This window comes from Lynx rufus, unplaced genomic scaffold, assembly GCF_022079265.1.
Source record: "Lynx rufus isolate CCGP_SWC_20201006 ecotype Redwood Valley unplaced genomic scaffold, mLynRuf1.p SCAF_2, whole genome shotgun sequence".
Lineage (NCBI taxonomy): Eukaryota > Metazoa > Chordata > Mammalia > Carnivora > Felidae > Lynx > Lynx rufus.
In genome coordinates, this window is record NW_025814834.1 from 63,229,077 (window position 1) to 63,246,998 (window position 17,922).

The window sequence follows — 17,922 nt, forward strand, 5'->3', positions numbered from 1 at the left end:
GATATATACCTATACTTAAGAATAAAGAGGATTTCATAGCATGCTTGAACTAAAGACACCTAAACTAGCAATTTACATCAAAGCTGAAAATTAAAAATAGCTCTTAGCATCAGCAAATATTTGACTATTTTCTCTGCAATTTTTCAGATGTGCCATTCTTTTAAATTTAGTTTGTAAACTCTCAACAGTAATAATCTCTTGCACAGGATCTTGTATACTTCTTGCAGTCAGCAACTAAAGAAGAACAATAAATTATACACACTAAAAAGAAAAGAAAACTTAAAGTCAGTCCACATTCTAAATAAGTCTAACGGTGAAAAAAAAAAGTTGTTTTAAAATGTTGATTTTGTAGAGGTAGAGAAGATTCCCTCCTTGAATTTCAAATTCCTTGCTAGCTAAACAGAACCTTAATAGACACTAGTACATTACAGGGTCATAGGAGACATTTCATTCCACAGAATGATTCTGACCTACACCAGTGTTGATGCTACCAGGAGAAAATTTCACTATAAAGGTATTTTACCTTCTACCAAGTGTCCAACATTCCATATTACCTTTGAAAAGCAGAGATTATAGGGTGTTAACCTTACTGATTCAACTGTAAATATACATAGGATTTTTCTTGACCATTAATCACTGTACTAAAGTGAAGAGTGGGGGTTAGGCATGGAATTTACCCATTATGTGCCAGGCCACAATAATAAGTAAGGGACTCCAAACCCTGAATTCTTTTTTTTTCTCCCACTACACAGTGATTACTTGGTCATTTCTATGGATTCAGTCAGACATTATACACACAAACACACCCATGGGACCGCATAGCACTTGGAAGATTGCCCACTATTTCCCACTTATTAAGATCTGGATCATATTTCTCAATGCTCTGAAGATAAGTTCCTTTTGAGTAGGAATATCCCCCAGTGACATAAATACATCCATTCATGATGACGGCACCACACTCCATCCTCCTTTCCATCATGGGAGCGATTTCTCTCCATTCATTTTGTTCAGGGTCATAGCATTCCGTGATTGTAGTTTGTCCACCAACTAGATAGAGCTTATTTTCAAATGGAACTGAGCACAATCCATACTCTATTAAAAAGAAAAAAGCAAATTTTTATTAGGATAATGAACAAAAGAGATTCCTTAGGGTGATGCTATAATAATCCCTTACAAGGCCGCAGACAAAAGTAGAGTAGTCTTGACATTTTGATTCCTCTACCACAATACTGAGCCATGAAATCCATCCCCGACATCACCTGATTCAGATTACCTGTCCAGCCATTCTCTCTCAGGTAATCCTTAATCTGACTTTGCAGGATGCCAGGGAAGAGCTCATCCTCAGACCCTTCTGAGAGCTCCCCAGCACAGACACCTTTCATTCTACATCCACGTGTAACAGTTGTAGGGTCTCTCCGACGTTCTGACACAAAGACGTACGAGGTAACTAGTGCAGGTTCCTCTAGGTCTTAGTGGCCATCCCTACCACCATCCCTATCATCTGTAGCCTCTGCAGCCACGGGTGCCACACGGATGACCCTGCTTGCCTCTCTCACAGCGCTCGTCAAGTTAAGGACACAAGGAGTTAGAGAAGCACAACCAGACTAGTGGGGAACTACAGTCTATCATCTTAAGAACCCCGTGAAAGATGCTCAAAGGCAGAGGGCTGCTGTGTGAGGGCTGGATCCTGGGCTGGGAGTCTGCCTCTAGGTGGGCAAGCCTTCTGTGCTGTTTTAATTTTTCCCATTTTATGTGTCTCCCCCTCCACATGCAAACCTGCTGGCTCTTCAAGGCATCAGGCTCTTTTGCAACCTCACGTCCTCTCCCTTCCCAGGTCTGTGACTCGGGCGAGGCAAGCGAGGGGCCTAGAGCGCAAAACACAAGGCCGCTCTGCTCTCACTCGCGGAGGGACTCCAGTTCTGTGCCTCAAGCGAGCGTCTCTCCTCCCTCACCCTAGTCACAGGCATGCTGAGTCCCAGGCTTCTTCCACATCCCTATTTCTAGCACCACTACTGGCCTGTGAGTTCATTCTCTGGGAATAGCAACCAGAGGATTACACTTCAATACTTCCAGCTGCAGGATTTGTCAGGAGCACTAACGTTACAGTTTGCTGTCACTGAGCTGTTCCGTACGTCAGCTGCCTCCTTCTTGTCATCTAGGTCTCATCTTATGATCATCTCCTTGGAGGGCCCTCCTCTGACCACCCAACCTGAAGTAGCCAGTCAGGCATTTCCACCACATCACCCTGTTTTAATGTTCTCCACAGCACTTCTCATTATCTGATGTCTCTGCCCACTACTCCATCCCAGCTGGAGAATGGCAAGTGTTTGGAACCTTTTAAGGACTCAATAAAAGGTTGTTGGATCAATGCATGAATTGTACTTTGTACCCTCTGTACCCAAATATACACTCCCATTATACACTAAAAAAGCTTATCGGGGTGCCTGGGGGCTCAGTCGATTAAGCGTCTGACTTCAGTTCAGGTCATGATCTTGTGGTTCATGAGTTCGAGCCCCGTGTCGGGCTCTGTGCTGACAGATCAGAGCCTGAAGCCTGCTTCAGATTCTGTGTCTCCCTCTCTCTCTCTGCCCCTCCCCCACGCACACCCTGTCTCTCTTTCTCTCAAAAATAAATAAAAACATATAAAAAAATTAAATAAAAAAATAAAAAACTTATCAACCCTTCTTTAGAAAGAGAATGTACAATCAAAAATGTGATTTCCCCTTTAAGGATGCAAGTACATTCTTATCAGTAAAGTTTCTGCTATCTAGGTTGTGAAGGCCAAGAAAAATCTCAGAAGATGGACATTTGTGCTTTGTTGTTCTCAAGTATCTGACATCCAGGAAAATAAGAATTCTTCCACCTGTAAAAACCCCATCTGTTACTTTCCAGTTATATACATGCAGAATTTTTTATAGAATTTAGTTGTTTCAGTACTTGTGAAATTAGAGAAATCATTCCATTAAATGGTCATGAAAATTAATGATGATTCAGAAATCTTATCCATTGGTGTTAAGTGATTCAACAATGAGTTCACTAGGCCTTTCTTAAATTTCACAAAAAATCCTCAATTTGTGGTTCTTATATGAAGAACAGTATCACAAGGGACCCTTGGCTGGCTCAGTCAGTTGGGCGACCAACTCCTGATTTTGGCTCTGGTCATTATCTCACAGTTCATGGGTTTGGGCCCCGCATCAGGCTCTTGAGCTGACAGTGTGAAACCTGCTTGACATTCTCTCTTCCTCTCTCTCTCTCTGCCCCTCCCCTGCTCATGCTCTCTCTCTCCCTCTCAAAATAAATGAACTTTAATTTTTTAAAAACGTTTATTTATTTTTGAAGGAGAGAGAGACAGAGCACGAGCAGGGGAGGGGCAGAGAGAGAGGGAGACACAGAATCTGAAGCACGCTCTAGGCTCTGAGCTGTCAGCACAGAGCCTGATGTGTGGGGCTCAAACTCACAAGCTGCGAGATCATGACCTGAGCTGAAGTCGAACGCCCAACCAACAGAGCCACCTAGGTGCCCCATGAAAATAAATAAACAAAAAAAAAAAATTTTTTTTAAGTATCTCTATCTTCCTATAGCAGGAAAAATGTTTAAGATAAGGTGATTCTTGGTTTTTTTCCTGTTACCCAAATACAACATAATGCTCTGTTTTTGCTGATGGAAACTTTCTTCCTCATCTGTAACTGCCTTTTTCTCTGTTGGTCACTCTACAAAGCTACTGAGCCTGAGGAACTGTGCCTTTATTGAGCTCCCAGCACTATCCATAACTATACCTAACACTATACACAACATGTGGGAAACACTCAGCAAACCTCTGTTGGACCAATGAACGAGTGAACAATTTCAAACTAAGTATAAGAATGGTACCATCTGTCATGGCTCAAAAAGTTTACACACAACTATTCACTATAAATCCATAGCAGTCTCGGGGCGCCTGGGTGGCGCAGTCGGTTGAGCGTCCGACTTCAGCCAGGTCACGATCTCGCGGTCCGTGAGTTCGAGCCCCGCGTCGGGCTCTGGGCTGATGGCTCGGAGCCTGGAGCCTGTTTCCGATTCTGTGTCTCCCTCTCTCTCTGCCCCTCCCCCGTTCATGCTCTGTCTCTCTCTGTCCCCCAAAAAATAAATAAACGTTGAAAAAAAAATTTAAAAAAAAATAAAATAAAAATAAATCCATAGCAGTCTGTATTTAGTATTCCATGAATGATATGAATAAAGCCATGTAGGGGCTCTGAGACAACCACGATATTTTCAGGTATTCAGTATACACTGAAATGATTTAGAACTTTTTCCTAAGATTTTTCTCACGGAAAAGACCTGTAAAGCTTATGTAATTTAACCTCTTTATTTTACTAGAAAGTAAAAGTCAAGAGCTTAAGCCACTGCCCAAGAGCAGTCATGTGAATAAATGGCGGAGCCAGAAAGAACTCTCTCCCCACTTGACAAGGCTTTCCATAGGTTTTTTTCTTTATCACATCCTGCTTCTTCCCTGTTCTTCCCACACTCTTCTTTCCCAGCTCATCCCTTAACTAGTGCTGTTTCCCAAGACTCTGTCCTTAGCTGTACTTAGTCCCACCCTTGCAGGGCACCTCAACCATTTCCACACCCACAGTCATCACCTCCAAGCAAATGACACCCAGATCTCTAAAGTCAGCCTCACTCTTCCTCCTGGGCCACAGACCCACACTTCCCATTGCCTGCTGGACAGCTCTTCTGGGTGATCCAACCAGTCCTTCACAGTTAACTACAAAACTAAGTTCCAACTCAGCTCCTCTCCTCTGTTCCCACCACCTCCTCCTTCCCATGGTGAATCCATAATATTCCTCATATCTACCCATTTTCACCTCCTACTGCTTCAGGCTTTCAGCATTTCTCACCTGGGTTATTATAACAGTTTCAGCAGACTTCTGGCCTTCTCCTAATCTATTCTGAAAGGCTCTAAAACCTTTGTTAGTTCATAATTTTTCAAGTTCTCCTAACTGCCATTCAAAGCCCTCTATGGTACGCTCCTCCACTGAACTCTCCCATCCAATCTCTTATTCTACCCTCTCACATCCCATCATATACATCCACTCCCAGGTACTGGAATATACCTGGAACTTGCCCCTCTGCCTCTCATCATTAACTTCTTCCCTCAAAAAATACCTTAATTGTATCCATTCTTTAAGGACTAAATCATAACAGTGAACTCCTGGAAGACTTCTAAGATTTTCAGATTCCCCTTATTCTCAAGCTCTTTCTACCCTCAATTTCAACGGCACTTATTTCTATGACTGTCTTATATTCCTGTTATGTATGTATATTTCCTTCTAAATTCTGAGCTCCTGTAGCAGTAGAGACTCACTCTTAACCATCTTTGTGTCTTACATAATAACTTGAATGGTACCCTTCCTGAGGTAAGGTCTCAATAAATGTTATCTTTAATTTAATGGAATTGGAGTCCCCTGTTTTTTAACTAAACAAAACCACCACCCTTGGGGCACCTGGGTGACACAGTGGGTTAAGCATCTGACTTTGGCTCAGGTCATGATCTCACGGTTCGTGGGTTCCAGCCCCACACTGGGCTTTGTGCTGATGGCTCAGAGCTTGGGGCCTGCTTCAGATTCTGTGTCTCCCTCTGTCTCTGCCCCTCCCCCGCTTGCGCTCTCTCTCTAAAATAAATAAACATGAGGGGTGCCTGGGTGGCTCAGTCAGTTGGGCATCCAACTTCAGCTCAGGTCATGATCTCACAGTTTGTGAGTTCAAGCCCCTCATCAGGCTCTGTGCTGACAGCTCAGAGCCTGGAGCATGCTTTGGATTCTGTATCTCCCTCTCTCTCTGACCCTCCCCAGCTCACACTCTGTCTCTTTCTCTATGGAAAATAAATAAATGTTAAAAAAAATTTTTAATAAAATAAATAAACATTAAAAAAATAAAGCAAAAAACAAAAAAAAAAAACAAAAACCACCGACCTCAAAGGCATTAAGAAAAAAAAAAAAGATAACATTTATAGTACCTTTTAAAAATAAGAGTAGTCATGATTTCTTTTGTGGTCTAAGCTACAGATCTGTAAGGCAGACTTGAGACTGACATTTTATGTTCCTCAGGAGGCACTCTGAAAGTGTGTAAGAGGCACACCTCGCCACAGTTCAGCAGAGGCAGGCCCTATGCCTTCAAGGGCGAAGGAGCTAACAGACCAGTTGAATGCAGCAGGCCGGGAGTAAGAAGAGCAACGGCACGGATGCCAGGTCCATGATGTGATAGGAATGGGAGAGACTGGTGACATGGAGCACAGAAGTGCCATCTATACAAATTTTAGGATTGCTTGTTCTAGCTTCTAGAAGAATGTTGGTGCAATTTTGATTGGGATTGTATTGAATGTGTAGATAAGTATGGGTAGTATTGACATTTTAACTTCATTCTTCCAATCCATGAGCGTGGAATGTTTTTCCATTTCTTTATATCTTCTTCAATTTCCTTCATAAGCTTTCTATAGTTTTCGGCATACAGATCTTTTACATCTTTGGTTAGGTTTATTCCTAGGTATTTTATGCTTCTTGGTGCGATTGTGAATGGGATCAGTTTATTTGTCTTTCTGTTGCTTCACTATTAGTGTATAAGAATGCAACTGATTTCTGTACATTGATTTTGTATCCTGCAACTTTGCTGAATTCATGTATCAGTTCTAGTAGACTTTTGGTGGAGTCTATCGGGTTTTCCATGTATAATATCATGTCACTGCAAAGAGTGAAAGCTTGACTTCATCTCTGCCAATTTTGATGCCTTTGATTTCCTTTTGGTGTCTGACTGCAGACGCTAGAACCTCCAACACTATGTTAAACAACAGCAGTGAGAGTGGACATCCCTGTCGTGTTCCTGATCTCAGGGGGAAAGCTCTCAGTTTTTCCCCCATGAGGATGATATTAGCTGTGGGCTTTTCATAAATGGCTTCTATGATGTTTAAGTATGTTCCTTCTATCCCAACTTTCTTGAGGGTTTTTATTAAGAAAGGATGCTGAATTTTGTCAAATGCTTTTTCTGCATCGATTGACGGGATCATATGGTTCTTATCTTTTCTTTTATTAATGTGATGTATCACATTGATTGATTTGCAAATGGTGAACCAGCCCTGCAGCCCAGGAATGAATCCCACTTGATCATGGTGAATAATTCTTTTTATATGCTGTTGAATTCGATTTGCTAGTATCTTATTGAGAATTTTTGCATCCATATTCATCAGGGATATTGGCCTGTAGTTCTCTTTTTTTGCTGGGTCTCTGTCTGGTTTAGGAATCAAAGTAATGCTGGCTTCATAGAATGAGACTGGAAGTTTTCCTTCCCTTTCTATTTTTTGGAACAGCTTGAGAAGGATAGGTATTATCTCTGCTTTAAATGTCTGGTAGAGGGGCGCCTGGGTGGCGCAGTCGGTTAAGCGTCCGACTTCAGCCAGGTCACGATCTCGCGGTCCGTGAGTTCGAGCCCCGCGTCGGGCTCTGGGCTGATGGCTCAGAGCCTGGAGCCTGTTTCCGATTCTGTGTCTCCCTCTTTCTCTGCCCCTCCCCCGTTCATGCTCTGTCTCTCTCTGTCCCAAAAATAAATAAACGTTGGAAAAAAAAAAAAAAATTAAAAAAAAAAAATAAATGTCTGGTAGAATTCCCCAGGGAAGCCATCTGATCCTGGACTCTTACTTGTTGGGAGATTGAATAGCCAAAGTAATATTAAAGAAGACCAAAACGGGAGGCATCACGATCCCAGACTTTAGCCTCTACTACAAAGCTGTAATCATCAAGACAGCATGGTATTGGCACAAAAACAGACACATAGACCAATGGAATAAAATAGGGACTCCAGAATTGGACCCACAAAAGTATGGCCAACTAATCTTTGACAAAGCAGGAAAAAAGACAGTCTCTTTAACAAATGGTGCTGGGAGAGCTGGACAGCAACATGCAGAAGAATGAAACTAGACCACTTTCTTACACCATTCACAAAAATAAACTCAAAATGGATAAAGGACCTGAATGTGAGACAGGAAACCATCAAAACCCTAGAGGAGAAAGTAGGAAAAAACCTCTCTGACTTCAGCCGCAGCAATTTCTTGGTACATCTCCAAAGGCAAGGGAATTAAAAGCAAAAATGAACTATTGGGATTTCACAAAATAAAAATCTTCTGCACTGCAAAGAAAACAGTCAACCAAACTAAAAGGCAACCACGGAATGGGAAAAGATATTTGCAAATGACATATCAGACAAAGGGCTAGTATCCAAAATCTATAAAGAGCTCACCAAACTCCACACCCGAAAAACAAATAACCCAGTGAAGAAATGGGCAGAAAACATGAATAGACACTTCTCTAAAGAAGACATCCGGATGGCCAATAGGCACGTGAAAAGATGCTCAACGTCGCTCCTCATCAGGGAAATACAAATCAAAACCACACTCAGATACCACCTCACACCAGAGTGGCTAAAATGAACAAATCGGGAGACTATAGATGCTGAAGAGGATGTGGAGAAACAGGAACCCTCTTGCACTGTTGGTGGGAATGCCAACTGGTGCAGTCACTCTGGAAAACAGTGTGGAGGTTCCTCAAAAAATTAAAAATAGATCTACCTAGGACCCAGCAATAGCACTGCTAGGAATTTACCCAAGGGATTCAGGAGTGCTGATGCATAGGGGCACTTGTACCCCAATGTTTATAGCAGCACTCTCAACAATAGCCAAATTATGGAAAGAGCCAAAATGTCCATCAACTGATGAATGGATAAAGAAATTGTGGTTTATATACACAATGGAATACTACGTGGCAATGAGAAAAAATGAAATATGGCCTTTTGTAGCAACGTGGATGGAACTGGAGAGTGTGATGCTAAGTGAAATAAGCCATACAGAGAAAGACAGATACCATATGGTTTCACTCTTATGTGGATCCTGAGAAACTTAACAGAAGACCAAGGGGGAGGGGAAGGAGAAAAAAAAGTTAGAGAGGAAGAGAGCTAAAGCATAAGAGACTGTTAAAAACTGAGAACAAACTGAGGGTTGATGGGGGTGGGAGGGAGGAGGGAAGGGTGAGTGATGGGTATTGAGGGCACCTGTTGGGATGAGCACTGGGTGTTGTATGGAAACCAATTTGACAATAAACTTCATATTAAAAAAAAAAGCATGCAGCACTGAGATAATGAATTAAAAAAAAAAAAAAAGAAGTGCCATCTAAAAGGGAACAGCCACTACTTGGCTCCAGTGATTGCTGACAGAGGTCATTATAATTTTTCTAAAGGCCAGGAATCATGATTTTTATTTAAGAACTACCGAATTTTAAATATTGGTGGCAAGTCAGTTAAAAATATTTTAAACACTGTACCCCCAAAAGAACATACCAGGCAGCATGCTAATTTGCTACCTTTGTTTCTTACATTATGTCACAAAAAAGTCCAATATAAAGCAAAACTTTACAAACAGAATTATATGATCCCATTGATTTGTACTCTAATTTAATATTTATTTCTGACTGATTTTTCAGTTGGCCATGGATTTTCATGCTTTCGATTACATCTTTTAGACTCCCTTTCAAGCAGTTAACAAGACCTATGCTATTTAAATACGTTATAGGACATTTATTTTTAAAGGAACCCTTTATGAAATCTATATTAAATTTGTAATGTAAATAACTGCCCTCTAATTTGTTAATCTGAGTTTTCATATGTTGGATTTTCTTTGTAAAGATGTCAAAGTAATATCTAACTGATAAGGTTAACATGAAGATCAAATGAGATAACAGTGCAATTGTTAAGAACATGGCCTCCCAGCTAGATTGCCTGGATTTGAACCTCATCTCTAACAAGCACTAGCTAGCTGACCTTAGGCAATTCATTTACCATGTCTGTGCCTCAGTGGCCTGCAAAATGAGATAATAGTAGTACCTCGCTCACAGGACTGCTGTAAGGTTTAAATAGATTAAGACATAAAAAATTATTAGAATAGTTAGTGCCTGATGCATACTTACTAAGTAAAAGTTAGCTATTACTCCATACAAGCCGGTATTACTACTTTCCATTATAACTTCGCTGACCATAACAGAAAGTGGTGGGGAGTCTGCGCTAATTACATCTGGGCTACTAGGAGATAGGCTACCTGTTCCATGTCTTCAGAGCCAGGCCAGCCTGTGGCCGAAGTCTCTTCTTATGCAAAGCCCAGGACATATGGATATGCAGCGCCAGATTCAGTGTGCTTCACCTCAACTGCCAGATGAAACTGGTCAAAAGCAGGAGAGCCTGGTCCCTTCAGAAGAGACAGACTGCTTCGTGGCTATAGCACAGATTATACAATCAGACTGCTTAAATGAATCCTGGTCTGCCACTTCCAAACTGTGTGACCTTATCCTTTCTAGCCTCCATTTCTAAATATGTAAAATGGGGGTGAACAGTACCTACTCATAAGGTTATAGATAGAATTTAAGGTAATACAACATGCATGGTGCTTAATCAGTAGCTGACCTACAGAAAGTGTTCAAGAAGGTTAACAACTGCTATTACTCTCAGATGATTCAAGCTTGGGAATTTCCAATTATGCTCACCAGTGACTCACATAGAAGCCTTATGCTATATGGAAAATCATCCAAAGTAGTATAGTGATATGGTGATATGAATCTTACCTAAGGAAAAATCTTAAACATATATCAAAGAGACACGTCAAAGAACAAAGGCACAGAAGGCAGAAGGCTGGCCATTCCTTGTGGATGGACCACATGTCCCCTTCATGACTGTCAAAGTAAGGCCAACATGGGGTTCTGTACATCACAGGAGTGAGTGCTTAATAATTACTGGCGCCCAGACAGAACATGCTAAAAAGAAGAAACCATCTCCTGTTGAACTGAATCAATGAGTAATCTTCCCGACTATTTGACAGACTAGTGCTTTTTAACTGTCTATAAAAACTGTGTTTTATATAATGCATATAAACGAAAGAAAGCACACAACAGAGGAATAGGAAACACAACAAAAGAATCTAGAAAATTTTGGGGCGCCTGGGTGGCTCAGTCAGTTGGAGTATCTGACTTCGGCTCAGGTCATGATCTCACGGTTCATGAGTTTGACCCCACGTCGGGCTCTGTGTTGACAGCTCAGAGCCTGGAGCCTGCTTTGGATTCTGTCTGTGTGTGTGTGTGTTTCTCTCTCTGCCCCTCCCCGCTCACACCATGTCTGTGTTTCTCAAAAATGAATAAACATTAAAAAAATTTTTTTTTAATAAAAAGAATGTAGAAAATTTTAAAAAGAAACTACCACTTTTAACCACACAGGCTTAAAATGTATTCCGTAAAGACATCGGGGAAAGCATTTGTAGATGTGACCTAATTGGAACTACCTGTGATTATGGTTGGATGGGCATATGAATATTTTGAGCCTTTTAATTACACCCATGTGCAGTCTGCTATAAATCTAGCATTTTCTATTTCCAGGCCATTTTTAGCTGTACAACATGTACTATTTGAAACAGTATTTTCTTACCTGGATGTGGGCTGGAGGTGATGAGGCTCCATTCATTGATATCTGAATTGTAGCTCTGGACCTTGTCATAGGTGCAACTTCCTCTGTAGCCGCAGTGGCCGCCGATGACGTAGATAACTTCATGTAAGACGCAGGCAGTTGCATTTCCCACGCCTGTGTGTTAATTAAAATCACACTGAATACTGGGCTCAGTTTATTGTTTCTGTTATTACTGATAGTAGATGCAAGGTCCTGTGCTAGGTGCTATGAGGGATAGAAGAATGAACAAGAGAGGCTGCTTGCTCTCTTTTAAGAGGGTGAGACACTTACACCAATAGTTAGAACACAGGGTACAGAAACACCGTGAACGTTCAGAGCAAGGAGACATTGCTTTGAGGAAGGAAGTCAGACAGCAGGTGGCCGACTCTGACCTGGACCCCGGTAGGTAGGACTGTGGCAGGTAGATGTGAGAGGAAGCCATCCTAAGCAGAGGGCAAGGCAAGCGCAGAGGCTTAGTGGGCAATGTCTAGAGGCCCGGATTGATGCCAGCACACGGAAGGGCCCGTGGCAAACCTGGGTCTGTCGTGTGGGAATTAAAGCCGACATCGTAAGTTAAAGCCACATCACAAAGGATCCTGGCACTCAACTAAGAAATGTGGACTTCATTCAGCAGGATTTTTAAGATTTTTAAGCAGAGGAAGGGAGAGACTACAAAAGCAGAAGACAGAGTCAGAAAGATCTAGGTATTGGCCCAGGTACAAAGTACTGAGGGCCTGATTTAGGAGGGGCTTTGGGTATGGAGACAAGACACACAGATAAGCCTTGATGACTGACTGTGCCAGAAACAAACAAAACTGATTCTGAGGTCCTAAGCTCAGAAAACCAGGACACCCTGATGCCCTAGGAAAATGAGGAGGAAGAAATGAGTTCGGCAGGGAAGGAAGACATCAGATTAGTTGAATACATCAGTTTAGTCTTTCAAACAACTTTTATTTACCACTGGTACATGCTGGGTGCAGTTCAATCTCCTTGTGTATTTCTACTCCAACACAAAAGTGAGTTTATAAGCAGGGCAGTTACGGTAAGAGAGGGAAAAAAAGTCAGGAGCTCCTAAACTTCAGCCAAGTATTTATTTCTTCTCTGTACATCCCTAAACCAAAAAAGGAAATGAATTTGAAATTTGACTCTACCCAATTTACATTCTGATCACCAGGGGAAGCTGCCAGTTCACTTCATGACTACAAAACAAAACAAACTGGGAACAGTAACGTTACTCTTGCAACTTAGAAAAATGAGAAACTTAAAACTCAAAATCAGCACTGGCGAAAGCTGCGCATGACTGACACAGTGTTACCCTTCCCAGGGACAATTAGTTACAATCAGGAATCAAAACTTCAATGTCAAAGTATAAATAAAACTTTGAAATTTCAAGCCCAGCTGGTTGGGATGGGGGGCTTTCATGCATGAGGGTCTCCCATTCTATTCAAGGTGAAGGCAAAAAACAGATAATGGCTTTCTTTCACAGTTGACGCACCACTGAAGCATTTTCTTTTCAGCAAGCATGTTTCACACATGATTTAACAGGGGTGCCTGGGTGGCTCAGTCAGTTGAGCGTCTGACTATGGCTCAGGCCATGATCTCACAGTAGGCGAGCTTGAGCCCTGCATTGGGCTCTGTGCTGACAGTTCAGAGCCTGGAGCCTGCTTCGGATTCTGTGTCTCCCTCTCTCTCTGCCCCTCCCCCAGGGGCACTGGGGACTGTGTGTGTGTGTGTGTGTGTGTGTGTGTGTGTGTGTGTGTGTACATGTGTATGTCTCTCTCTCTCTCAAAAATAAACATCAAAAAAAATTTTTAATATGATTTAACAAAATTGCAGTAAAGTAATAAACTTTCATCCTCACAGAAATATGCTCTTCACTAGGAAAGCACTGGAACTGTTATCTCATTATCTCATTGGCAGAAACTTTTCCACGTTGACAATAGCTGCTAAAATATTTGAACTTTCTTTGTCTCTTTAGTAGGAAAGGAGTCATGACAACCTTCAGGAACATCCTGGGGAGAAGACCAGGAATCAGCGGTCAAGCTCAGGCAGAGTCCAAAACCACAAAACCAGAGCAGCAACAGTAGTGGGCCTTATGCCCCCTTCTCCCGCTCTATCACCTACTGCGGCAGAACCTTCGGGCATGCAGGAGAACGGGCATGATTTAATATGAAAGACACCTTTTTAAAGTTTATTTATTTATTTTGAGAGAGAGAGAAAGAGAGCGAGCAGGGGAGGGGCAGAGAGAGAGGGAGTGAGACAACCTCAAGCAGGCTTCATGCTGTCAGCGTGAGTGGGACACTTAACCGACTGAGCCACCCAGTCGCCCCTAATATGAAAGATATTTTTGTTCTATCAAAGTTGACATGTTCTTCTATAATGACCTTTATTATGACAATAATGAACAACGAATAATGACAAGAATACCTAACACTTACTGAGTGTTTACTTTGCTCCAGACACTGTTCTACACACTTCACATGCATAAATTCATTTAATCCTCTCAAAACCCTAAGCTATATAATGTTGTCACCCCCACTGTACAGACCATAAAACCGAGGCACAGGGAGATTAAACAATTTGCCTGAGCACACCAGCAAGTAAGTGGAAAGTTGGGATTTGGACCGCAGTTTGGCTTCAGAAGCAACGTGCCTGATCACAAGACCATCCGGCCTCTCAGGCTTCCTGCTTGTCATCCAACGATCACACCAGGTCAGATTCCCAGACCAGGTCAGATTCCCACACCCTCCCTAGTGTTAAAAAAGAAACAGAAAGCCCTGGGAAGGAACATTTGGGATAAAATGACACAAATTTAGTAACAACCTACCAGTTGTTTTTGTGCAACTCTCCAGCACAAATGAATAAATGTAATTAAGATTCCAGTTTAACTTTTTTGCCAGTGGGAGGGAAGGAGAGCAAGGCTGATACAGTGCTGGACACAGCAGAAAATACAGTGTTTATCAGACAGACATTGAGACCCAATAGTGCACCTGGCTGTGTGGACCGCATGAGGGAGGGTATGGGATCTGCCTTATCTTCTACTCTATGAAACAAGACTTGAATCACAAAAAGAAGGGGCTATCTGTCTCTAGTTTTTGAGAGAATGTAATTTGTTACACTCTACAGGGACCAAATCTTTCAAAGTTTTAATGAAAGACCCTTTAAAGGAGAGATGACCACATAATGAGAGGGAGAAAGCTGAATATTTAAAAGCAGGATTGAAAAGGATTCAATTTCAAGAGTAAGCAAGCAAAAAAAAAAAATTTAAGTATAAACTAATAAAACTACCCAGCTTTCTCCCTTCATTTAGACTTTGACTTAAATATATATTCTTAAGACCTGAAGCAAGACCTAGGCTTGAAACAGGCTGTAGAGTAAGGAGAATGAGTTATACTGTTTTCTTACATAAATGATTTTTTTCTAGTCTGAGTAGCATATTCTGATCACATAACCTCAAACAAGTTGGGGACTGTTATACCACGCTTTTACTTGGAACATTCTGTCCACAATTACTTGTATAATCTATTATAGTTCCTAGGTAGCATTCCAAAAGTGATAAATTCTTTTAAAGTTATTTGCAAGATAATTTAGATCACTGGTCTTAACTTCAAACCCTTAAAAAATATTGGGGCCCCTGGGTGGCTCAGTCGATTAAGCATCCGACTCTTGGTTTCAGCTCAGGTCATGATCTCAGTGTCATGAGTTCAAGCCCCCCATTAGGCTCTGTGCGGACAGTGGAGAGTCTGCTTGGGATTCTCTCTCTCTCCTTCTCTGCCTCTCTCCCCCACTTGCACTGTCTCTGTCCCTCTCAAAATAAACTTAAAAAAAAAACACTTAAAAATAGAGAATAAATGTAATCTGTACTTACCTTTAATCATGTTTGCAATAGGAATCCATTTCTCTTTTAATGGGTCATAGAACTCAGCCTCTTCTGCAGGAGCCCCTTTTCTGTAACCACCTAAAGCATAGACACAGCCACCCAAGGTGACTGCACAGTGGTAATACCTGGCATTGAGCATTGGCAAACCTTCCGTCCATTCATCGCTTTCACTGTTATAGATCCACACTGTGTCAAGAGCTTCTATATTATCCGTCCTATAACCCCCAGTTACATAAATGTTGGGTCCCAAACATGTAACACCATAGCTCTCCCTAGTATAGTCTGGTATTTCTGCTCCCTGAATCCAAACATTTGTCAGAGGATCCCATATATGAACCTCTGATAAAGGATGCCAGTAATAGCCTCCAATGATGTACATTGTGGCTGTGGACCTCTGAGAAATCTCTTTATGCAGGGGATTCAAAGCATTATATATTAGAGATCGTATCTTATTTTCGGTTAGGAGGCAGCTTCTTTGAAGACCTAAAGCTGTTTTTAAATACACTGGATCTATATCTATGTTCACATAGCTTAGTAGATTATACAGGCATTCAATTCGATTTTCTACATCATGAGCAGTCCACTTAATAACAGGCTCTATGATAGCTTCTTCTTTCCAAACACTGAGATTCTTTCTGGACAATATAAAGAGAAACTTTTCAAGGCTGATTTCCAAAAATTCTTCTTGTTGCCACACTTCCTTAAACCTTGAACACAGAATTCTTCGAGATTCCTTCTCTAGTTCTGGACACACGTGAAATTCTGCAAAGGAGTGCATTCCAATACAATTATCAATATCCAAGTGCCTTACCAAAAACTGCTCACAAGCTTTCTTTACTGAAAGGAACTGTAGCAGATCGGCTGCTTCAAGCAGGCTTTGAACGTTTCTTTTAGTTATTTCAATCTGGGAAGTGTATGCATAATTCACAAGGCCTTCCAAAATATCATGGTGGATGCCAGAGATTTTTATTTTATTTTTAAATTTTTCTTTCATGTCAGCTGTGAACATTGCCTTAAAATAATTGCTGCAAGCAGCTAAAACAGCTCGGTGACAATGGAAGATTATGCCTGAAGGACACTGAAGGGTAATATCAGTAAATAATCCATCCAAGTAAAATGTTCTGAATGCATCCAGAAAATCCACTGGATGCGTCGTATCCTTGAAATGGTAAATATAATCTTCTTGTCCTTTGAGAGCCATGGCTGCAATAAACATGAAATAAATGTGTTTTCAATGTTGCATATTACTGAAAATAATCAATGCTAAATATGCCAATCCTTATGATGATACTCTAAAGCTACACTAAGTAACAAATGCAAAATGTGGATACACTATTTCGTCATTTATGTGACGGTCAATCTAAATTCGGGGTCACTTTGAGCCTGAAATGAGGCCCCTAGGATTTTCAGTAGTCCTTTAAATAAAAAATATTGATTTGCTACCCCATTCACCCAGTCTCCGAAATCCGACCCTAGTTGGCGGTCGGAGAGAGAGAACCCACGCTTGACAAACCGAGTGTCCGGGCGGGTCACCCCACTAGAGACCGGACTTTGGCCGTCTTGGCTCGGCCCCAATTCAACCTTTTTCACTAGCTCCGTCTCCCTTGGGAGTCGTCTCGAGATGCCAAAAAAGGGGCGATCGAAATACAACTAGAAATGAAGAAATCTTGGAAAAGGGAAACCTTGTACCTTTCGGCTTAAGAAAGGAGCGAAAAGAAAGCTGCCGGGCCGCTGTCCCTCCATCCCTGCGCCCCCTCCCCCGCGCCTGCCGCAGGGGTTTCCGCGCGCCCCGCGCCTGGGCCCCGGGCCCGCGTTCCCGCCCGGAGACCGCCCCGCCCCGGGCCTGGCGCGGGGACTCGACTCGAGGGCGCCGCGCGCCGCCCGCCGGGCCGGTGCCCGCGTCCCCTCCGCCCCGGGACGCAGCACAGGTGTGGGGAGGGCACGCGGGCGGCCCCGCGCTCGGCCCGGCCCGGCGCCCGCGCGGCCATTGTCTCCGCGCCCCTGCCGCGGGCGGGCTCGGGAGGCGGCGCGGCCTCGCTCTCCCGCGCTCGGCCCCGCTCGCTCCCCTCGGGCTGGCCCCGGGCGGCAACGCCGCAGCGCACCTACCTCCGGCGGCGGCTCCCGGGCACGGTGCGGGCCGACGGGCTAGCGGCGAGCGGGGGCTGGGGCGCCTCCGGACCCTCTGACCATCTTTGGAAGAAGCGCGGCGGAGGGTGCCTGCTAGTGCAGCTCCAGCCCACAAGCGGCTCCTATTTTGGTGCCCTGGCTGCTCCCCGCCTCCAGCCGAACAGCCCCCCGCGCGGCCTGGGCGCGGGGCCACTCGCGGGAACTCCCCGGTGGCGGGGCCGCGCTGCGAGCAGGGGCGGGGCGGCCGGGCACGCGGCTGCAGCCCCTTCCCGGCCGTTCCCCCCTGCAGCAGGTGGGAAGTCAGCTCCGAGGAGACCGCCTGCGCGACTAGCTTTCTGCTCCTTCCTTAGGTCTGAGCCTCACACACAGCACACACCCCCGAGCGTTTTTCTCTAGACACTCTGAAGTCCACA

The 17,922-nt window shown here is 43.2% G+C and overlaps 1 protein-coding gene across 1 annotated transcript; it reads right to left on the reverse strand.

The window, feature by feature from the left end:
• Positions 1-496: 496 nt before the first annotated feature.
• Positions 497-17,568, reverse strand: KLHL23 (kelch like family member 23). Its single transcript, XM_047085365.1, has 4 exons — positions 17,489-17,568; positions 15,371-16,585; positions 11,485-11,637; positions 497-1,092 (listed from the first exon to the last, which is right to left on the reverse strand). The coding sequence occupies exons 2-4, from the start codon at positions 16,581-16,583 to the stop codon at positions 782-784; spliced, it is 1,677 nt and encodes a 558-aa protein (XP_046941321.1). The 5' UTR covers positions 16,584-16,585; positions 17,489-17,568; the 3' UTR covers positions 497-781.
• Between the last annotated feature and the right edge of the window lie 354 nt (positions 17,569-17,922).

Coding starts and splice junctions, on each gene's coding strand:
- KLHL23 (XM_047085365.1), bottom strand. CDS start 16,583: ATGGCTCTCAAAGGACAAGAAGATTATATTTACCATTTCAAGGATACG. Junction 11,638..15,370: donor TATTGCAAACATGATTAAAG/GTAAGTACAGAT, acceptor ATTAACACACAG/GCGTGGGAAATGCAACTGCC. Junction 1,093..11,484: donor CACCTCCAGCCCACATCCAG/GTAAGAAAATAC, acceptor TCTTTTTAATAG/AGTATGGATTGTGCTCAGTT.